Genomic DNA, 21,928 nt, shown 5'->3' with positions numbered 1-21,928 from the left:
TTGATATTGTATTGAAATGTATCGTAACGTAAAAACAGCTGTTGGATAGCTTCATTACCGTTTATTCTATTTTGGTCGTTTCTCGTTAATTACTTTAACGTACGACATTTCCTAAACAGAATCATCCCGTTCTTTGTCTTCCGGTGCGAGTGACGTATGAAAACGAAACCTATTTTACTTATTGCATTTACTCATTAACATTATTATTTCGTACCTTTATTATTACCGTTTTGCAAACTAATGGAATGTACAGCAAAATTATTAACGTCGCATTTCGAGTTGTTAATAATTGGATTTTAAAAAGCGTTACGTAACATTTGTCTTTTCTAGCAGAAAATAAGCCGAAGGTGTTTGCATTTCATTCAAAAATCACGAAATGTCTTCGAATGGGGCAACGGACAATTCGTAATCATAAAACCGTGGCGGATTATGGATTATGGCAACGGATTACGCAAAATGGAACCATATTATACAATTTTCAAATCGATATAATTTACTTCGGATCTTCCAGTTACGAAGTGTTTGCTGTTCAGTAAAGGTTTCATTCTAAGTCAGATTTTGAATTATTAAATTCAATTTATCGGTGCCATTGGCAGAAAGACAGACGTCGGTCTGTTCGAAACCGTTAAGAGTTTTTAGAGTTCCGAAGAAATTAAAAGTTGTTTTCATTACCTGAAATTCGAATATGTTTAACAATTTTTGTTTCTTTTAGACATTTCGTATGATAATACCAGAAAAAACATTTTACCCTGAAAGCAAATCCCTTAGTTATTATGAAATCCAGAACTTCTACTCCCAGGTGTTTCCATTCCAATGTCTTGAGAAAGCGCAGAGGCTGTAAATAAAAAGAATTATTCGGTGCTTCAGATTTAATCAGTACTTAATAATACTGTCAAATAAAGTAAAATTCTATGTTGAATTGTTCCTCACCCGCATTTTTTCGATGAATGGTAAATTCAGAGAGTCAAAGTACCTCGACTCTTCCAGACATTTCCTAGACTGATAACAGTAAAATAGAATCTTATAACTGATTTTAATTATTTTTAAACTTCGAAAATACTATACAAACACCAAATGGTACTTTAATAAACTTTTTACACCTAAAAACTGCTTACCGATGTAGGTATTATGGTCAAAGTATACCTAGGTAACCCCAATGGCGGCGCTATGGCCGGGCTACCGACTGTTCGTGCTCCCGACTTACCTCCCGGAGGGGAGCCGCCGGCAGGGCGCCTTGTGCTAAACGTCACTAGTTATTGATTCACGGTAGTTATTGAACAAAAGAAGAAGAAAAAGGAAACGTCTACTAAAAATATAGTTAATCTAATCTAACCTAACCTAACAGAAGCGCCGCCATTGGGGTTACCTAGGTATACTTTAATCGGTATTATCGAAGCAGCTGCGCAAAGTAAGATCAGAGCAATATGTAATAATACCAAATGAATATAAAATACATATTTCTCTTCCGTAGACGTGTGCATAATTATTACAGCATTAGTAGCTATGCAACTAATGAAGAAAAAAACCAGGTTTCTTCCAGTTAGGCCTAAATTTATTTAAAATTGTTTAATTTAAATTATAATTATTAAATTTAGCAAGAGATGGCGCCTAACGCCTAACACTAGTACCAAATTATCTTAAAATTACTGATATTGCTATAGCCGTTTCTAGCCCGATAATTCGGCATTGGTTGGTGTCTTACTTTAATGTATAACGGGTTAGTTGTTGTTTATTTACTTATATTTTACATTCAATTATTAATAATCTGAACTAAAATAAATGTATTCAGTTACAGCTATCTTTATATGTTGCTAAAACGAATATTGGAATCAGAAGCAAGAATTTCTTCTTTTTCCGCGAAGAATCTCTATTAAATGCAAGTATAATTTACATTTTATGAAATATAATTTTGTTGTGAATATTAATATATGATTACCTTTACTTTCAGTATATTTTTGAATGTGTTAATCAGTCACTTGCTTTTCTTTTGCTAAGATTCTCTCTAATGATAAACGATTGTATTCTGAATAGCATGAATGTACTGAAAAAGATAAAAGACCTGATAATAACATAGAAGTTTGTCCTGTGCATTTCGAGGAAGATTTTTTTCATCTGTCTGCAATTTATTAATAAAACGGCTGTAACAACAAAATTCACATTTGGCGACAATATTCTTATATAATAATGATATACTATTCACATATTCAAATAATAAACGTGGATTGAGATAACGCAACATGTGGAAGAATTGCCAAGAGAAAGATATTTTATGGGAAATTGGTCTTATTTAGGTGTTAGACTCGTGAAATAATTAAAACTCCACACGGCCAGCCTGTTTATCGGGTGCGAAACCATAATCGACCACCAGCGTTTAAAGATTTCTCTGTCTTGTGGGCATTAAGGGCGCCTTTAATTTACCTATCATAGGCTTGGCTATGGGTGGCCAGATAGGAGAGGTGAGACCCAACTTATCCCAAAACAGAACACCCCAAAAATTCCTGGGCATCCTCACTCGCTCGTCAGGATTCGATTTTGCAGGTAATCTGACGCCTTAACCGTCGTGTCCACCCGACGTTACGACCAGAATTAATCGAGAATTAAATTTTAATTAAAGAAATAATTATTACAATTATTATTTTAAATTTTTATATTGTTTCATTTCGAATTACAGTTATGTTTACGGAGTAAACTGATAGATATTACAAATACATTGATTATTATTACAGAAACCATATCTAAGTAAATAGCCAGGAGAAACTTCCTTTTTACAATCTTCATAACAGGCTGCATTCTTTTCTTCGGTAGTGGATCCGTTCTCACAAGCTGAAGAATTAATTCGGATCATACTATCTGCCGATCCTCTCCCTATCAAAGATCCTAAAGAGAAAATCAAAGATGAAATTTGATATCGAATCGTACAATAATTTCTAAAATACTTTTACAAAAGTCAGATTAAATGTTCACAATTACTCAAATCTTTCGATAATTAATGCCGATTTATTTAATGATCATTAAAAGTTCTCCGAGGAGGCACTCCCCATTAGCATATCATTCATGTGTTGAGTTGACGTATCCCTTATTCCTGCAATCTTAAAATTTATATACTATCCCAGTGTTAAGGATATTTATCAATTACGCCTCATATTTAATTAATTTGAGTGTATATTGTATATTAATTTAATTTATATATAAATTTTGCACGTAATAATACTAAAACTAGATTTTCTCGTAATTTTAGAAGGATAAATTCTTACCAATAATAACGCCTGTCAGAAGAACTAGGTAAAGATCCATGCAAATATTCAATTGTATTGCGCTGATAAAGTTGGATAATTTACTGTAAAGTTATCCGTTTTATACTTTCGATCTGTACAATAAAATGTTATGAGAATCTGTTAGTAAGAGTTTGAAAAATAGAATAAACGTACAACTTTAGTCACAGCTGTTTACAACAATAAATAGTTCATAATTATTGTTTTATTTACGATGGATTTTATTGTTATTATTATTCTGCCCTGCTGTTTCGAAAACAGTTGCAAATAAATTACGATTTTTAATATCATAATAAGATTCCTACGCAATTATTACTTTCCATCGAGTAATGTAACCGAATGCATTAACCACTGAAAGCTGGCTGTGGGTCGCTAACGAGCTGGCCACAAGAATTTTGCGGATTTTCTTCACATTAGCCACACCTAAATAGAGGCCAGTTTCCTATAAAATACCTTTCGAGAGGTATTCTCTTTCGAAAGATCGCCTTGTGTCATATTGCTATATACGAATAAAACCAATTCAAATCCCCCACCAGTGGCCGAGGCAAAAACACTGAACACTGGTAACTGAGTCGCGGGTTTGCGCCTCACCAACGGCTAGAAACGTCGAGTTTTCCGCGTTTTCTTCACCTGTCAGACATGTAAGTACAGGTGACTTTTTTCATAGAAAGTCCTCTCGAAAAGAATAGCGAGGTTAAGGCCGAAGTTTTAAACGCGAAAACGTGTACGTCGGACGTTCGGCGCCGCTTTCCTGTAAGCCTGAAAGTTTGATAATGGTGTTTGGAATGTCGAGCACGATTCCACTGACTTTCGAAAGGCCATCGCCAAACTTCTAGGCTTACAGGAAAGCGGCACTGAACGTCCGACGTACACGTTTCCGCGTTTAAAACATCGGCCTCAACTTCTTTAATTTCCACTCGGTAGAACTTCAGAGTCTTCGATAGTTTGCACGAAGCCAAACCGAGCCCCTTTTATGTTTTAGCGGGTCTTTTCGCCTCTACAGAAATTATAATTATTTTGTTTTTTAAAGTAATTTTAGCAGCTGCTGACAGTAACTCAGTAGCTGATAACTTTGGCACAAATATCTTATTACGTAGAAACACGACAAGCAAATTTCTGTTATAAAAGTTATAGTCGCACCACTCAGAAAGTTTTTATGAAGTTGGCAACATTAATACTGCAAGATATCCACAATTAATTTTATTCTAGTGTAAATAATGAGCAAAAATTGCAGAAAATTGAACGGAATGTTTACCGCAGACGAAGAACGATTGATTTTCTCATTGCGATTGTACGTTAGAAAATAAAATTGTAATTCATACTTTGACATTAAACGTTAACCCTTTGAAAAACATTGGCGGTGTTTCTTATTTGGCTTTTTTTCTTCTTTTTTTGACGAATTAAGTGCGCGACGAGGCATAAATTTAGAATTTTTACTTTCTCGGCTCTGTTATATATAACAGAGAAAGTATGGTGTAAAAATGACCTTCCAGAGCCTTCTCCATCCTTGAATTTCCTGAACCAGTTTGTAGCAGGTCTGTTGACTATGACTTTTCCAAATGGCCACTTTTGAAGTGATGAGAGCAACTGCACACAAATATATTTTTTCATATTGTCAGGCATTACTGATGTGTCTATTTCCAATGAAATGTGTGATGAAACTCCGTTTTGCTACTCTACTTATATACCCACATCAAACGGATGCACGCGAATGACTCGAACTGACGAGAAAGATGATCGACAGCACACAACGATTGATCAATTGTTATCGAAATATTCGTATTCGGCAAATTATCGCTGCTAATTGTGATTTTCCGATTAACAATATTAAATAAGACCTGAATTGAGAAAGATCAGAAACTAAACTTACCCAAATAATCGCTGCAACTAGAACAAAACTCAGAAAATACTTGAAACAATTCACTGAATCGCATTTGAAGAAAACAAATAACAATCGTCGAAATTTTATTGTTGCGTCAATTTAATGTTAAAAGTTTAAATTTTTTGACAGAATTTCGGGTTTTCGCATCGGTCGTTCTGTAGACAGATCTCGACGGACCATTCTGCATTTTGTCTGTAGCCTTTCATTCATCCCTTCAGAGACGAGGTAGAATTAATTTTGTTAGAGTTAGGACGTTCGAAGATATAAATTAAGTAGATTTGAGTTGAATTCGACTGAAATGAAGCAATGGTAGAATGTTCTGGAACTGTTGTTTCTATATATAGAAACAACAATATAGAAACGTCGATTCGTCGCTAAAGATAAAGACTACGTGCTGCCAGTTTGTAGCAGTCCACGTTTCTCTATCATAGCGCTACGTCAAACGAAACCGACGTCGTTAGGGTGCTGACGGTACGAGAAAAGACAGGTTCTGTAGCCAGGCTTCCATCTGTCTGGATAGTGGACAAAGACGCCATCACAGCTGTTCGTAATTGTCTCATTGTCAAACGGTCGTCTCTCCTCGTCCTTTTTATGTCTGGAGTGTTAATATATACAGTCAAACCGGTTTTTATGCGGTCTTTTTTTATGCGATTTTTTATTTGTGCGGTGTTTTGTGCGATTTTTTATTTGTGCGGTTTTTTTGTGCGATTTTTTATTTGTGCGGTATAGTTGGCGACTAGTCTCGTGCGATTTGTTATGTCTCACGTTGACTTATTATAGCTAAATAAACTTATTATAGCATAAATGAACTTATTATAGTAATATTATTGCATGAATATGCGAAAAATGAAATAATTTATTTTTTAAGTCAACAAAACACCACCTAAACAAAAATATGTAAAACAGACGATAGACCAGACGATGCAGTCAAGTGCTGACATCTGTTGTCAATAAATTCTATTTCGTACGGTTTTGAGTTATTTTCTATGCGAGACTTTTTTTATGCGGCCCCTATTGACCGCATAAAAATATTTTTTTAATTGTGTTGCGAAAACTATTTTTTATAGCCACTCGTGAAGTTTCGTGCGATTTTTATGCGTTTTTTATGCCGTCCCTATCCACTGCATAAAAACAGGTTTGACTGTATGTGGCTTCTCACGTATTTACTGTCCCAATATGTCTTCACAATCAGATCGAATGCCCAGATGGCAAACAACTCGGCGAAACGGCCATCTTGCTTCCTCGGCCAAATGATGCGGCCTTTCTCAAATTCTGTCAGTCGTACATGCAGACTTTGTATCGTACTAGCATGTACCGGAATTAGAGGACTTCAAAACACCTGACACAAAAAATCCAGCAATTAGTTTCTTAACCTTTCCAGAAACATTTGGTAACACCATCTGGTATCATATTTTATTAGAAATATGTTTATATTTTTAACTATTATAAAATAGCAGAAATGACAATGATATAGAACTAATTTCATTTACGAGCTCTTCTGTTTTATCAAGGAACCATTCTTGAAATACATTCTCGTAAGCTGGATAGAAACCTTTCGATTTAACTTTCTTAACTCCTTTTTGATCGGAAAAAATAGGTGTAGTGGCGGAAATCGGTTCGTTTCCAACGATGGAAATTTTATAGAGTTAAGTCAACTTCATGTTAACTGCGAAATATGTAAAGTACTTTCACAAATTAACCGAGATAATTCTGTAGTAACTGCCAAAATCTTATCTTAGGTAAGTAATCCTCGAGAGTAGCTAGTAAAATCTGTTACGATATATTATGTTTTTAATTATCCAAAACTGACAATATGCCGAAAGAATTGGTTCTGTTGCTTTCTGTCGAGATGCATCCACTCTTTTCCTCGTTGCCTAGCTTCACTAATGTGGACAGAATAGAATAAAAACCACTTAACACCTGTAAAATAAGAAAGTATTTTATTAAAGCCAGTGTTTATAAGTAAAAGAACATAGAATATTAAATGCATATGCTAGAACTTTATAATTGCAATTTATATACTTGGAAAACTCTTAATCGCATCGCACACATCGTCAGTGGAAAACTAAATTCGGGTTTAACAGAATACACCAGAAGGAGGTACTCACCCTCATGACAAAGTTTTTCTTGACGAAGAAGAATCCTCCGACAGAAAGGCCAATCGGGGCTTTTCCGAATCTCTTCATGAAATCTAGAAACTAATTAAACAAGTTTATTAATCAAATTGTTTACAGTTAAAAGGCAAATTTAATAATTAATCAAGTATTTCGAGTGATGTCAACCTTAAGTTTGCTTTCAATTTTCATGTCGACAGAAGAAAATCTCCTGATTTCTATGAAGCTATTGTACAACTGAAATGGAAGAAATTAAAAATAATTTGATTTATATTCTATCAATTATTTCTATAATTATTTTCAGACTCTGCATTGTAAAGTATATTATAGGAGCGATTGAAAAAGGTATTCATTGCGATACAACAGGAAAATTAGAAATTAACAAACGCGATAATAAAAGACTCCAGCAACGAGTTGCTTAAGTTTTCCGGCAGAATTTTAAAAAATCAAAAACCACATTTATTTTCTGTCAGAATTTCCATTTAAATGAGATCCAGATTATTTCCACTTCCCCAACTGAGTATAGAATACGGCTGCGGCTAAATAAGCAGTTTGGAAAAACACATGGCGGCAGCTATTCGTATGATCACTGTCTCATTATAAGCTCTCAGAGTTTTAAATGTTGCCGGAAAACTTAAGTGTCTCTATTTTTTTATTGTTTTAAGTTAGCTCTTTCTGCCCTATGGCACTAAAAGTTTGTTCACACATTCGCGAAATAGTAAAATTCACTGGAAACGAAGTCCTGTCTGACGTGTGTCATTCGCTCTGTTTTTCGCTTTCTCCAGTGAATTGCGCTCAGTGTGAACTAAGCTGAAGAGGAACTTTTCTTTAGGAAGCCCGACACGAATTCGGCAAGGTCTTTAACGGGGCAGGAAGCTTTGCCTTACTTTGACTCGTCTGTACACTCTAACCATTAAGAAATATTCTTTCAAAAATATTTTGTATGAAAGAAGGACGTCGACCAACGTTAACAATATCATATGGCATGCCCGAAGAAAATCGTGTCCGAGGAGATGTGGGTCACATTATTCGTGTGATTTAGACCCACATTCATTCATTCACAAAGTGGCTACGATGAGAATCAGGAGATGATTATGTCTTAAATAATTATAATTTGGAAAAAATTACCGAATCGATGAGAGAATCCATTTTTGACGAGAGAAAGTCGAATCATTGTAAGAGTGAGCAAAAAACGTTCAATTCCTCGAAGCTCTTCCTAAGCTTGAAAAAATTCAGAACGAAGCAAACGGCATCAAGAATTCTCGATCCTGAGATTAAACAAAACCCGACATGTCAAGATGTTTCGACCGAGACAGGAAAGGGGCTAAGGAAGGCTCCTCTAGTCTCGACACAGCGGGAACACTTTAAATTAAATAGTGGACGAGGTTATAATTGGACACCGAGACAGAAATAGAGAAGGATAAAAAGAAAAATCGATGTTTCGCGTTTGTTTCAATTCAGTTTACAGTATTACAATAATGAAATTTTTGCTCCTTATTACTGTTTCGTATTGCAAGTTCCCCTCATTCGATTATTTGGGACGCGAAAACTAAATAACAAAACAATAAATCGTAAAAGAAATGCGTAATGGCCATTTAACTACAATAATTTAAAAAGGAAAATTATCGACACGAGAAACGTATTTTCTATTTTTTAATTAATTTTTTATTTCGGAAATGAAGATAGCGCTTACCTGAGAAGTTAAACGAGACAAAGCAAAGGAAAGTAGAAAAATCAGGAAAAATAAGACTAAACATACAGCCGAAATGATAATTGTCAGAAGCAAGTTTATGTCGATGAAAGCCACCACGTAAATGAAAAAGCAATTTACGTACAGAGCCACGGCGTAGATCAGAGGAAAGACGTATTCGCACACCTCGTTCACCTGTACGAATCCGTCCAAAATTTCCGTGTGCTTTTCTACGCAACTGTTTAAGAACATCTCCAAACGGCTGTGTTCCGCATGGAAACACTTCATCGCTGTTGACAAAGATTTTAACCTTCCGAACATTATAAATCCAACGATGAGACCTTGCAAGGCAAAAAGGAAAATAACAGCAAAATAATATATGTGACTGATATTTATAAGAATGCAACAAAATGCTGCTTCTCCGGGAGATTTCTTGTGTCTTATCATTGGAAAACCGAAGATGTCAACTACTACAGATTCAATAAGTAAGACAATGACGTAGAAAATAAGTGAAATTATTGAAAATGCTTCAAAGTATTTGTTTAAGGAGAGTTTTTCTTCGTAAGCGCTTTTCTTGTATTCGAAGTACAGTTTTCTTCTTTTAAATATGCTGAAAAGAACAGCACAACACAGATAAATAATTGAATATATTAATCTGATAAACCTATTGTCGGTTCCGTAAATGTACACCCACTCGCTACAGGTTACGCCTTCGAAAAGTGTTTCCAAAAACTGTCGAATTGTTATAGTCCACAAGAAAAGTTGTACCGCATTTTCGTAACATCCGTAAGCTTTGTCCAGGCAGAAATGAAATTTCGGTTTTCTTTGGTTCTTCTGGCAGTTGCAGTCCATTATTATATTCATAGCGAAGACTTTGGCTGCTCGAAGAAGAAAGTCGATCTGACAAACTGGACACCCGGCATGTACAGACGAATCCATTATCAATTGTAATTTAATCCGACTGTAATTAGAAAATAGTTGATTTTAAAATTCTCAATTTGCTAGAATAATATTTTTTAAATCGTCATGAGTGTTTAGCAGCTAATGCTGACGTTTAAACACTGACTTACTCCAAAAGAGTTCGGATGGCAGAAGTACACGAATGACAACTTTCTTATATGATTGAGCAACAGTGAATTTCATCCACGTGCAGCAATTAGAAAATTAATTACGTATCGATTATGTTCGATCTGAAAGAAGCGTATCCATCGATATTGGTACAAGCATTGCGTGCTAATAACTCGGGAATGCAATTAACTATGGAATTTGATTGCATAAACTATCTGATTAATATCCAAAATATTTTACGCAATAGAAGATTAACGCTTAAAATATTTTGGACTTACTTATAGGAGGAATATTAAAATTCTCGACGTAATCTATATATATAATCGAGACGAGTTCATAATAATAATAATAATAATCGCAGAGCCCGAACGGTTAGGAGTTGATAGTTGAAATTTGGTACACAGAGTACGTCACGAGAATGCACACTAAGAAAAGATTTTTCGAAATTCTTCTTCACGGGGGGGGAGAGAAACGGGATTAAGTCTTAACACTTTCATCAAAAATGGAAGTGTTCAATAACAATGAAAGTGTGAAGTAACAATGGAAGTGTTCAATAACAATGAAAGTGTGAAGTAACAATGGAAGTGTCAACAATGGAAGTGTTACGTAACAATGGAAATGTTAACAGCCCAAACGGTTAAGTACTTTGTTAAAAAGTTAAATTACATCAGGTTTGAAAGTCAATTCGATCAAGAATCTTCCGTAACAGTTTGCGAAGCTTCTACGGATTTCTAGTTATATCTTAACGAATGCTAAATGATTTTTATTCGTTACTCACCGACCTTCGTCGACAATGCCGACGGGCGACCAACGAGCGGTCTCGAAGGTGAGAAAGAGAGACGCGTTGGCAGTCAAGGGACTAAGCATGATTTGCACTCTGCAACACAAACAAAATTTTATTTTATTTATTTATTACAGGGTGAGGCTCCGGAAGGCTTGTCGAATGTCCTATTTAACACAAAACTGTACGTTAACAATAATAAAAATAAAAAAAATCATTTACTATTAAGCGATATAATTAAATTTTGTATTGCATTAAAATGTAAAACGCACTACTATTAGCTAATTAAGTTACATCATTTTACAACCGACGAGGAAACACTTACAAATAATTAGCATCGGCCACCTATCAAAGTAAATAATTCCCGGCGGGTCCCATTTTCGAATTGCAACGCGCGCGAGATGGGGAATGCATTCGAGGAGACGACGGGTAATAAGGCTTTCGAAGTAGACGATATTCCAATAGAATTTTATAATTTTATTCCCAATTCGTCACATTAATTAGTCAAAGAACTTCTCCAAACAATCAACGTAAGAACAAAATATTTCCTATTTTTAAAAAAGGATGACGTAATTCTCCACAAAATTATCATCGTATTCCGGTTTCCGCCGTATTCGTCAAAAGTTTTGATAATAAATTGACGATTCGGTCTGGAAATTTTAAAATTTTTTATTTTTCGGATCAACTTTCATAAAGAATTTTTTGCTTCAAATAACACATTAGACTCTTCACTAACGTTCAAAAAATGGAAAGCGTGGCAAAGTCTACGCCTTCTCCGCTGATCCGCATCCGGTTCTAGGCAGGTTCTTCGAACGGAGATCTTTTGCTGCACACGTCACGGAACGGATCGAGCTACGAATTCGTCGATCATTTAACGTCTCGACATAGTATTTCTTCCACCCGCACTAAACCGAGAAAGGAAGACAAAATCTTTTAATACGAAGAAAGGCATTCGTCAGGATTTATAACTTTTCCCGAAACAAGTCGATCGGACGAGTCGACGATTCCGCAACCCGCGGATTTAATGCTGAGGCAGTCGAAGCCAAAATCTCGGCACGGGCCGACGAGGCGCTGTGGATATCCAATTAAGCGGCAAACCCACGAAGATTGACGAACGTTTTGGAGACGGCCGTCGGCGGTAAAGATCCGGAAACGGCGGAACCGACAAATCGGCGCCACGGGCCTCGTTCGAAAGCCAATCGAAGGCAACCGGACCCGGCAAAGATTCGTATCTATTCCAGCGCTCCGCATCGCACTCCGGAGCCTTCTCACGGATGCGGGAAGTTTCCAAGCGGAGACTTCCCGGGGATACTATAGATTACCACCTATGGAATTTCGGGTCTTTGAGTATATATCTGAACTCAGGAGACCGAGACGAGTTCAACGATACCCTACCTTTGAACCGGAGACGAAAAAGAATAAAATTATCATACGTTTTTCCAGCGATCGCACGATGACAGGGAGTCGCGTCGCTCTCTCCGCTAAGTCGGCCTCGCTATCGCGATCGGGAGTCGCGTCGCTTGCCGTTAAAATTGCCTTTAGATGTTCCCCCTTTTTTTACTTTGTTCAAGAACTACCGTGAATCAATAACTAGTGACGTTTAGCACGTGGCGGCCTGCCGGTGGCTCCCCTCCGGGAGGTCAGTCAGGGAGCACGAACAGTGGGAACGGCCGCCATGTTCGCTGCAGTGGCGTGCCGTAATTGGAAGCGATGGAAGCGCCGATTCCACCTTTTCAATGACCTTCCCTTGAATTTTATAAAATATAAATTTTCATATTTTAACGTACTTTGAATTAATTAAAATTAATATTTTATTATAACTGCATTATGTATCTTTTACAAATTTCTATACTACATGTAAAAAAAACGATAAGATTGCTATTGTATATTCGAATAATTCGGTGGCGGAAGAAATGTCGAAACCGGGTCAGTCTCCAATCAGCCAGATTATATAGGGCCTTATAGGCATTAGCACATGCGGTTTACAGTGCACCAACCTCACCCGGTTTAGCTGATAGAAGCGACACACGCGTAAAGAGTACACGACTTTATATCCCGGAGCGGTTGTGGGCTGTTATCCGCCTGCCTGTCAACTTCCAAGCAGCCAGATTATAGGCATTGGCACATGCGCTTTACATAGCACAAACGTCACGGTTTAGCTGGTAGAAGCGACACACGCGTAAAGAGTACGCGACTTTATATCCCGGAGCGGTTGTGGGCTGTTAGCCGCCTGCTAGATATTCGGCCACCCTCGCCCGATTATGTGAATCACGAGCAGACTAGATCAACGGCGGGCAACCCGCGGGCCAGCTACGGCTGGCGGAAAGTTTTTATCCGGCCCGCGAGATCTTTAATAGATTATTAAATTGGAAAAATAACTAATTAATAGTTATTTTTCCAATTATTTGTAATTTTCGAAAACGATAAGAGAAATAAATGTTACATTTATTTCTCTTAAATAAATAAAAAGTTAATTACTCCGTAATTAACTTTTTATTTATTTATTTCATATTTGCAGACTAAAAAAATTACGAGTCACAAGAAGGCGTCAATTAACTACTACGGCGCGGAAAAAAACGTAAAATTTATTCTGGCCCACGTTATAAAAAGGGTTGCCCACCCTAGACTAGATTTATAACAACCCAACCGATAGGAGTTTACTGGCACGTTTTTATGATAGTTCTGTATAGTTGACAGGAGTTTTAAAAAAACTCCATTAAAATATTTGATATATTTATTCCGCGTTTATTCCGCTCTCCCATCTTATATTACTTACGGATTCCAATGTTAAACCGGTGATATTACGATTTAGTATGTCCCATCTGTAAGGGGATGCAGAAAAATCGTGTACAATTCTAATATAGTGTTAAAAATTAACTGTTACTTTGGCAGCATCATTTACAACCAAATCTAATGAATGAGACGTACAGTACATACAATGGTACAAAAAAAAAGCTCTAGAATTTATTTTCCTTAAATTTACAATTTATATATTCGTTGTCATAAAAATTTGTCTTTCCACTGTTTTCCCAAGACTACAGATATTCAGGTACAAAGTAACTGGTTTCGACTTATTTCTACTTAAGAAGTGACTAAATAATTAAGAGATTAGGGAATGGGGACAAATAAAATCCTGTTGAAAGAGCCAGAATTTTACTTCAACAAAAGCTTAACAGAACCAATCACTCGCTCGGTACAGTGGGAAACTGATTTCCGTGTACACCTGGTATTAAAACGAATTAGTTAGAAAACGAATGACTATTAAGTTTAACATAGTTAGATTTTTACAGCTACGGTGAGAAACGTTTAAAATTTACAACAGCCCTGTGGCGTCCTTTGAGATATACTAGTGATGCGACAAAAGAGGCATTTGACATTGACCGGTATCGGCACCCTCGGGATTTGGCACGCACACACTCACTACACACCTACCTGGACCGGCACTAGTTCCTTCCATTAGCTACTCGTATCAAGATATTTGACTAAGTGGATTGTTTTAAGATTTAAAAAGTAAAGAATATTTTATGTTATTTTTATGTACGTTTCTTTACAAAGCTATATTTTAATTATAATTTTCTTTAAAAGTATATTAATACAATCTAACAATACATTGTACCAGGTATGTATATCCACCGCACATTTTATTTCACCGAGTAAGTTTTTATAATTTATTTTTAATTTTAGCCCTTATATCGTGGCTAGCGATTCAGAATGTAATTGTGATATTAAAAATACATTTAGAGAAGTCTACAGTTTTTACTGGCTTATCGAACAAATGAATACGAATGGACCCTAGACCAGTGATTCTTAACAGGGGGCCGCGGCCCCTGGGGGTCCGTAAGAAGTTTGCCGGGAGCCGCCAAATTATGCAAAATTTCCTTCGGAATATAATAAAAAGAAAATTGATGTATAATCCGAATATCGTATTGAAAAGTGAAATAAGAAAGATAAAGTTTTCCTATTTAGTTTTTATTTATTTATTTTGTATTTCTTCCTACATACAACTTTGTTAGTACAGAAGAAATAAATGTAAATATGCTACTTACACCGCAGTATTTACTTCTTTTATTCCAAAGCAATTTTAAGAAACTATTAATGCTTGGAATTTTAAAAATAATTAGGAAAAATAGTAGGCTTTGAAAATTTAAATATTTTTGCAAAAGTTATGCAAAATCCTTACCACAAGTGGGCGTTTTAGTTTTAGTTTAGTTTTAGCATCGACATTGGATCGATTTATCGACGTGTTTCTTATTTTATTTTCTGTTAAAAATTAATGAGTTTTCGTGTTTAATTGTGAAGTTTGAATGTTATTTAAATAGATAATGAAATAATAAAGTTATGATTTACATTTATTATATAAAAAATAAAGCAATAATAAAAAAATCAATTTATTATAGATAAATTATCAAATTATCAAATATAAATTATTATTAAAAAATGGGAATCACAAAAAAATCATGAAATATTTGGTGGGCCGCGAGTATAAAAAGGTTAAGAACCACTGCCCTAGACCATCACTGACGCGCAATTAAATGATTGACCCTGGAAGTCGGCTTCTTACAGAAACACAGCTTCCCTGTCATCAAATGTCACGGCACGCCACTGCTCTTACGTCATCTGGATTGAAGGTTTCCTGCAAAATACTAAAAATTTTATATAATTATTTTACTAATCCAGTCAAATTTAAATAATATAAAATGTCTAGATCTGTTTAATAAAGATTAGTAATGTACTATCACTAATATGCAAATTACATATGACAAAGATCACTTTGGGAAAATTCTCGCCAAGATAAAAATAGCTTTCGGTCACGTGATCACCAAGAAATACGAAGAAATACGTCTAAAATTTAATGTGTGTACAAATTAATAAATTTTAACTAATGTCATCGTTTAAAATTTAATATTTCTGTAAAAATTAGTAAATTGTAACAAATTTCATCATAGACAACAGAATAATTTTCAGCTTATAAAAACTCTACAATAAATGATTATTTCTTCGAAATACGTCGATATGCACGAATAAATAATAAATATGTAATAATGCTTTTATCCAGTTTAAGTGGATATTGTAAAAATTAAGCTATTTAATTTGTTTGGCCTTTATAATTTAGTTTCCGAATATTTTACTGTGAAATTCCATTCAGTAAACAGAAACAAAGACAAGCTATTAATTATAAACAAGACAATAGAATAATTTTTACGTAAATTGAGTGTAAATACAGAAAAAACGATTTGTGTGAATAGCGTAATATAATGCCAATGTAAGAACGCCGGGGGTATGACGGAGTCGTGACCCCTTTTTGGCGGCGCACAGGTCGGCAAGACCCACCCCATTGTCAAGGATGGCTAAATTTATCGTATTATCCCGTTTTATCGGGATCGGTAATTAATTGTCAGGTCGAGTGGAGGAAGTGTGGGGTCGTCGATAAGAAAAAGGGAATATCCGTAGTAGCAGGACAACACAGATAAGATTTATTAGAATATAGAATCGATTACATCGAAGCGACGCATTCCGTCCCTAATCGCGGGGAGAGAGAGCTCACAATTGTTAGGGGATTCATACATCTCGGTTATCGACTACGATCGAGAATGTTCTTCGGCTCGGCTGAAGGTTCTTCGGGCGTCTTTCCTGGCGGTGCGGCAGGTGGGCGGCAGGATCGGCTTGTCGGCGGAGGCTCCGGCGTCTTGGAATGGCCTTTGTACAGGACTCGGGTCACCGGGTCGTTCCCCGTCCTCCGACCTCTTTTTTAGATATCTTCTCCCGTTTATATACCCCCGGTCCCTTCCGTAACGATCACCAATCGCGATGAAGGGTGGTGACTTGAGTTCCATGACTCAGGTGGGATCCGGAGAAGGAGGGAAGCCGGTTTGACGGCGGATGACTGTACATATTTCGAAGCTTGATCGTTATCGCGAATCTCGATCGTTATCTCCCGAGGGAATTTGAAACAATGAAAATTTAAAATCGGACCGGCTCAATTCGGTCCTCACACCAACAAATATATAAAGCTAAATGGTTGTGAGGACCCGCGTGGCTAATCCTAGAATGCATTCATTGCCCAAAAATTCGACCAAGAGCTGATTCCCATTTTCTTCGCCCTGTTAATTAATCTTTGGCTCGATTTTGCACGCAACACGGGTGTCCAGTGCCGTAACTAGCCATTCCTGTGCCCTGTGCAAGAATTTGCATTTAGGCCCCTTTACTAATTAGGTTTGGGAAATTAATAAAACAAATACACGCATTTTGGAGCCCCCTTCCGAGTGGGCCCTGTGCGGGTGCACCTGTTTCACTCGCCTACTTACGGCACTGCGGGTGTCCCTCTAAAAATAAAGTGGCAGGAAAGGGTAGTAACTCTCATCGTCCCCGACTGTATGAAGGTGTCTCTGAAGTCAATGGTCAGTTCTCCTTCAGCGGGTTTCGTTTCCGATGGAGACTTTTGCTTTCTCCGTTTTTTAAACTCTTAATAAGGCGAACAGACAAAGCCTGCTCGATACCTCTTGTTTAATTCGTTTCACCCGCTTTCTTTTCCTCGTATTTCATCTAATTTAACTGTGAAAAGACAGCTGGGGAATATATCTCTTTCATTAATAATAAAGAACCGTTGAAAGAATGAAAGTGACTGTTTTCTTTTTTAAATTAACCTACATTTAGGCATTGATTTTTACTTCTTTCCCGGCTGTTATAACAAATTTATTAAATACAGAAGCATTTATCGGTCGAAAAGATTTTGGTTTTCCATCGTTGTTTATGGAAACGACTGTACTTACTTATAAAACTGATATTACACCAAGTAACAAGAGGAAAACTGACATTTCTGTACACGTTCCGTTTTCCCTTATCAAGCAATTGCGAAAGAGTAGTTTGTAGATAACGTTAATCTTCGTTTAAATAAGCAAATGGGGTGATAAGACGAATAATAACGAAATTACTAAATTATGGAATCGCAGATCGAACCAAATCGACTGTCAGATGTTACAAAAGGTACTACTTGAACATAAATTACGTAATAGCAACTTAAATCTGTTGCGCGCAGACATTAATTTGATACGATTCAATTGTTTATCTGGTGTTGTGTTACCTGTAGACCTTTGTTTCGAAAGGTTAGCATCTATGTGTTTCCTAAATTCATTCCCCTTTTAAATTCAAGCGATCACACTTAATTACATCGAATAGATTCAGACTTTTAGTTGAAAATCGAGTGTTAATTTGAATTATATTGTTTAGACTGCTTAACCAGATAAATATTGAATTTATTAAACTTCTATCCGACTAAACAATGCTGTCTTGTTCGTATAAACACGTCTTTTTTATATAGGGACTCGGTTTAAATAGCAGTTACAAATTAATATTGGGGTTTAAAACCTGGTGTTCTGCTTATATCTGGTCACTTATCTCTCGTCTCTTCTTTCACCGACGAATGACGTCAAAGCGAGAGACGAAATTCGTCTCTCATACAAAGTGGCGATTCTGGTCGTTCGTAACGATCTCGTCTTTGTCGTTGACGTCACGATTCTATTCGGTTGATTATACATGTTCGGGTTATCTGCGCGCGCAACGCGGTATAGAATTTTAACCAATGAAATTGTACAATTTTCGAAAGTGCAGAATACGAAAATATAGAGCACGTGGTACGGCACGAGGTAATCAAGATGTCTCGACTTATGTTATCATCGGAACAAATGGAAATTTTGGTAACCGAGTTGCAAAAGCGTCCATATTTAGCTAAAGGAAAATTGGACGGAAATATTTCCAAAAATACTTTACGAGATGGATGGCAAGAAATTAGGGATAAAGTGAACTGTCTAGCTGATGGTCCACTGATCGAAGTGGAACAATTAAAAAAAAGATGGAGTCAGTGGCGTTCCCGAACGAAAAGTAAAGCGGCTGCTTTAAGGAAAGATATACTTAGAACAGGTGGAGGGAAAAGAAGTACTCCACCATTAACAGATCTTGAAGAAAAGGTGTTGTCATTAATTGGGAACGAAGAATTTGGATTGGAAGAAGAAAATTTATACGAGCTTGGAGCTTGCACTACAAGTTCCGTTGAACCTTTACATAATGTAAGTAATACCTTTTTATTTATAAATTCATTTTTTATATATTAAATATAGTCTATATATATATATTTATATTTATATATCGTAGATACAGAATATAGTTCCCGAAGGAAATGATGTGGAACCACATCGTGAAATAGTTGAGAGGGAAGATCTTGAATCTGCAAGTAAGTTATTTATTAGTCAAGTAATTATATTTCTTGACTTCAAGTTTATTTAGTTTTAAAATTAAATGTTTTAATCTTCCCGTTGTAATGCCAGATTCTGGATGTCGTCGTCGTCGTCGTCGTCACCGATCTTCAAATGAAGATACTGTAACTTCATTTATAGAGCAATCTGTATCTAATCAAAATTCATTATTAACAAGGTAAACCTTATAATCTTTTTGGAATTTATTTTACTTTGAGGTTGACTTCATTGATTAAAATATTAATATAGTTAGATAAAAATATTAAAACATTTCTCTTTGATTAAATGCTTTGTCTAGTTTCATTAAAAGTATCTAGTCATTTATGTGTATATATATATATATATATACATTTTTTTTATGTAGGCTTTCATCTATAGATGAAAACCTAGCAGAAAATAATGAACTAATAAGACGACAAAATAATATAATGGAAGAGAAAAATATGATTCTCAAAGAAATCTTGCAAACTCTGCAGAGGGTATTTATTTTATATAATTGTTTAACATTTTAATACTTTTTAAAAAATTTATTGAGTAAACAATATTTTTATATTTACATGTGTGTCTTCTTTTTTTCAGTTTGCGTGATGTGTTCGTACTGCTAGCCAATTTAAACAATTTTGTCTCTCTTTTTTTATTTTATAATGTACTTAGAAATGAAATAAATAATAAATAAATATTTCTAAATAATAACTAGTGTTTTTTTTATTAAATTTTCTTTAGTAGCTGTATTTTATGTTTATCAGGTGGTAGTCTCTTTAATCCGAAATCTTTAATTAATGAAAGTGTTATTGTAGAAGTATGAAAACTTGTACAGTGGAAAACGTTATAGAATTGTAAAACGTAGTGCTTGTTGAATTATTTTAAAAGTGTGTTTATAGAACTATTTTGAAGGAGTTTGCAATACTTTTAAAGAAAGCAAGTACCATTACTGTTGGTACACTGGTGAAAGGGAATTAAACAATATTGTCAAACGGATATGTAAACAGAACTCGGAGAGTGCTGTATGGGTGTTGGGGAGTATATGAAGAACTTAAAGCACTAAGGAGGGATCAGGACTTATAACACTGATCCGAAATGCATATGTTAATAGCCAATAAAGGAGTTATTAAACCTGTTTAGCTGTGAGACAGTGTACGTTATTCGGAATTAAAGAATACTACCATCTGAAATAATAACTAGTGTGTTTACTTATTTATTTAGTCTCTAAAGAATAAAGACTGGAAACAAAATTAATTCACTTTTTTCATTCATGTTTATTTTAACAGAATCTCTGTAATATTAACTGTTGCCTGACATTTACAGCATTCTGATTTGCAGAATGTTCCATTTCATTTATGCTATCATCATCACTCATCATCATTTCCACAGATTTCTTCTGTAGGAATGTTAAATGCTACACAAATATTATGTAAAATAGCACAAGCCATCACTATTTTTGCTGATTTTTCTGGAACATATTGTAATCCTCCAGCTGACTTCAAGTCAAGGCATCTGAATCTAATAATTAAAAATAATAATTTTAATATTTAATTTTGTAAAATTAGTAAATTGTTAGTAAGAAAAATGTGAGAATTTCTCATACCTCTGCTTTAAAACACCAAAACATCTTTCAATGGTGTTTCTGGCTTTTCTGTGAGCTGCATTGTAATTTAATTCTGCAGCTGTTGATGGATTACCTACAGGTGTAAGCAGCCATGTTTCTAAAGGATAAGCACTGTCTCCTGTAAACATAATTTAGAGAATGGTATTTACTTTTTCATACCAAATTAATAAGAAAATAATGTCTTTACATTTTTGTTTTAGTTTGGTATTACATGACACCGAAATACTTCAAAAGACAATATGTTTGTGAAATATATGCTTACCAAGCAACCATAATCCTCTTCCTATTACTCCATCTTCAAAATTTTCCCGCAGAGTGGAATTTCGCCAGATAAAAGCATCATGCGTGCGCCCCGGATACAATGGGTTAATATTCAAAATTCTCAACTGAGAATCACACACCTAAAAGCATAATTTTAGTCTTATAAACAACTATTATTCAATTGTAATATCTTGTATTCAAGTGATATTGATAGTGAAATGAGTGATTTGACATAGAAATTTAAAGATACCACTTTATTAAAGACATTAATTTTATTTATAGTTAGATGGTTAATTTGTATAAATACTTACAACTTGAACATTAATAGAATGAAATCCTTTTCTATTGATAAATGATTCTTCATTATATTTGGAGGCTGGAGGTGCCTTGATTGCAATATGAGTGCAATCAATAGCTCCTGCAATAAGTAAAGAAATAGTAAAAATCATCATATAATTAAATAAGAAACTTTATCATTTTATACACTAATTTTAAAATTATAAATTGTAACAGCTATTTAAAAAAATAAAAGTAATTACATACTATATTATATTCTAATGAACAAATAAAAACAATTTACTCACCCACAACTCCTGGCATTTGACTGATGATAAAAAATCCAGAGGACACATCCAATTGTTGTTCTCTACTCCTAGGAAAAGAAATTTTGTGTCCCAATCGGCGGATGATACTGTTGACTACAGACGGCATAATTCGGGACACTGTCGACTGGGCAACTTTAAGTTGGCAGTGATCACCGACATTTCTTTGAAATCCACCAGAAGCAAAAAATTGTAAGGTTATCAATAACTGAACTTCTGGTGGAATTACGGTCCGTGACTTTCTCCGGACTAAATCATCCCGCAATTCGTTGCACAGCCACGCGGTAGCTTCTTTCGTTAGACGAAATCTTGAACGAAATTCATCATCATCTAAATCAAAAGCGTTATCTCTATCTCGAAATACTCTTTCTCGAGATAGGGAACGTTTTGTGATGCGATCGTA

The 21,928-nt window shown here is 35.3% G+C and overlaps 1 protein-coding gene and 2 long non-coding RNA genes across 4 annotated transcripts; all 3 read right to left on the bottom strand.

Annotated features, from left to right (window-relative positions):
- Positions 1–399: 399 nt before the first annotated feature.
- Positions 400–5,217, bottom strand: LOC136985274 (uncharacterized). The gene is made up of 4 exons (XR_010882316.1): positions 5,143–5,217; positions 931–999; positions 749–835; positions 400–672 (listed from the first exon to the last, which is right to left on the bottom strand). It is a non-coding gene; the product is annotated as an uncharacterized lncRNA (long non-coding RNA).
- On the bottom strand, positions 2,630–3,582 carry LOC136985257 (uncharacterized). Its single transcript, XR_010882313.1, has 2 exons — positions 3,255–3,582; positions 2,630–2,877 (listed from the first exon to the last, which is right to left on the bottom strand). It is a non-coding gene; the product is annotated as an uncharacterized lncRNA (long non-coding RNA).
- A 15,075-nt stretch (positions 5,218–20,292) lies between the features above and the next one.
- Positions 20,293–21,595, bottom strand: LOC136985263 (putative nuclease HARBI1). Of its 2 annotated transcripts, XM_067282511.1 has the most exons (5): positions 21,508–21,595; positions 21,235–21,341; positions 20,925–21,063; positions 20,642–20,780; positions 20,293–20,556 (listed from the first exon to the last, which is right to left on the bottom strand). In XM_067282511.1, the coding sequence occupies exons 1-5, from the start codon at positions 21,521–21,523 to the stop codon at positions 20,406–20,408; spliced, it is 552 nt and encodes a 183-aa protein (XP_067138612.1). In that variant the 5' UTR covers positions 21,524–21,595; the 3' UTR covers positions 20,293–20,405. The 2 variants fall into 2 exon arrangements, with proteins under 2 accessions (XP_067138612.1, XP_067138611.1); XM_067282510.1 differs by lacking the exon at positions 21,508–21,595 and having other exon boundaries at positions 21,235–21,445.
- Positions 21,596–21,928: the final 333 nt, after the last annotated feature.

The sequence above is a fragment of the Centruroides vittatus genome, unplaced genomic scaffold (genome assembly GCF_030686945.1).
Source record: "Centruroides vittatus isolate TY-2023 unplaced genomic scaffold, ASM3068694v2 contig_957, whole genome shotgun sequence".
Classification (NCBI taxonomy): domain Eukaryota; kingdom Metazoa; phylum Arthropoda; class Arachnida; order Scorpiones; family Buthidae; genus Centruroides; species Centruroides vittatus.
This window is presented reverse-complemented; position numbering and strand designations above follow the sequence as displayed.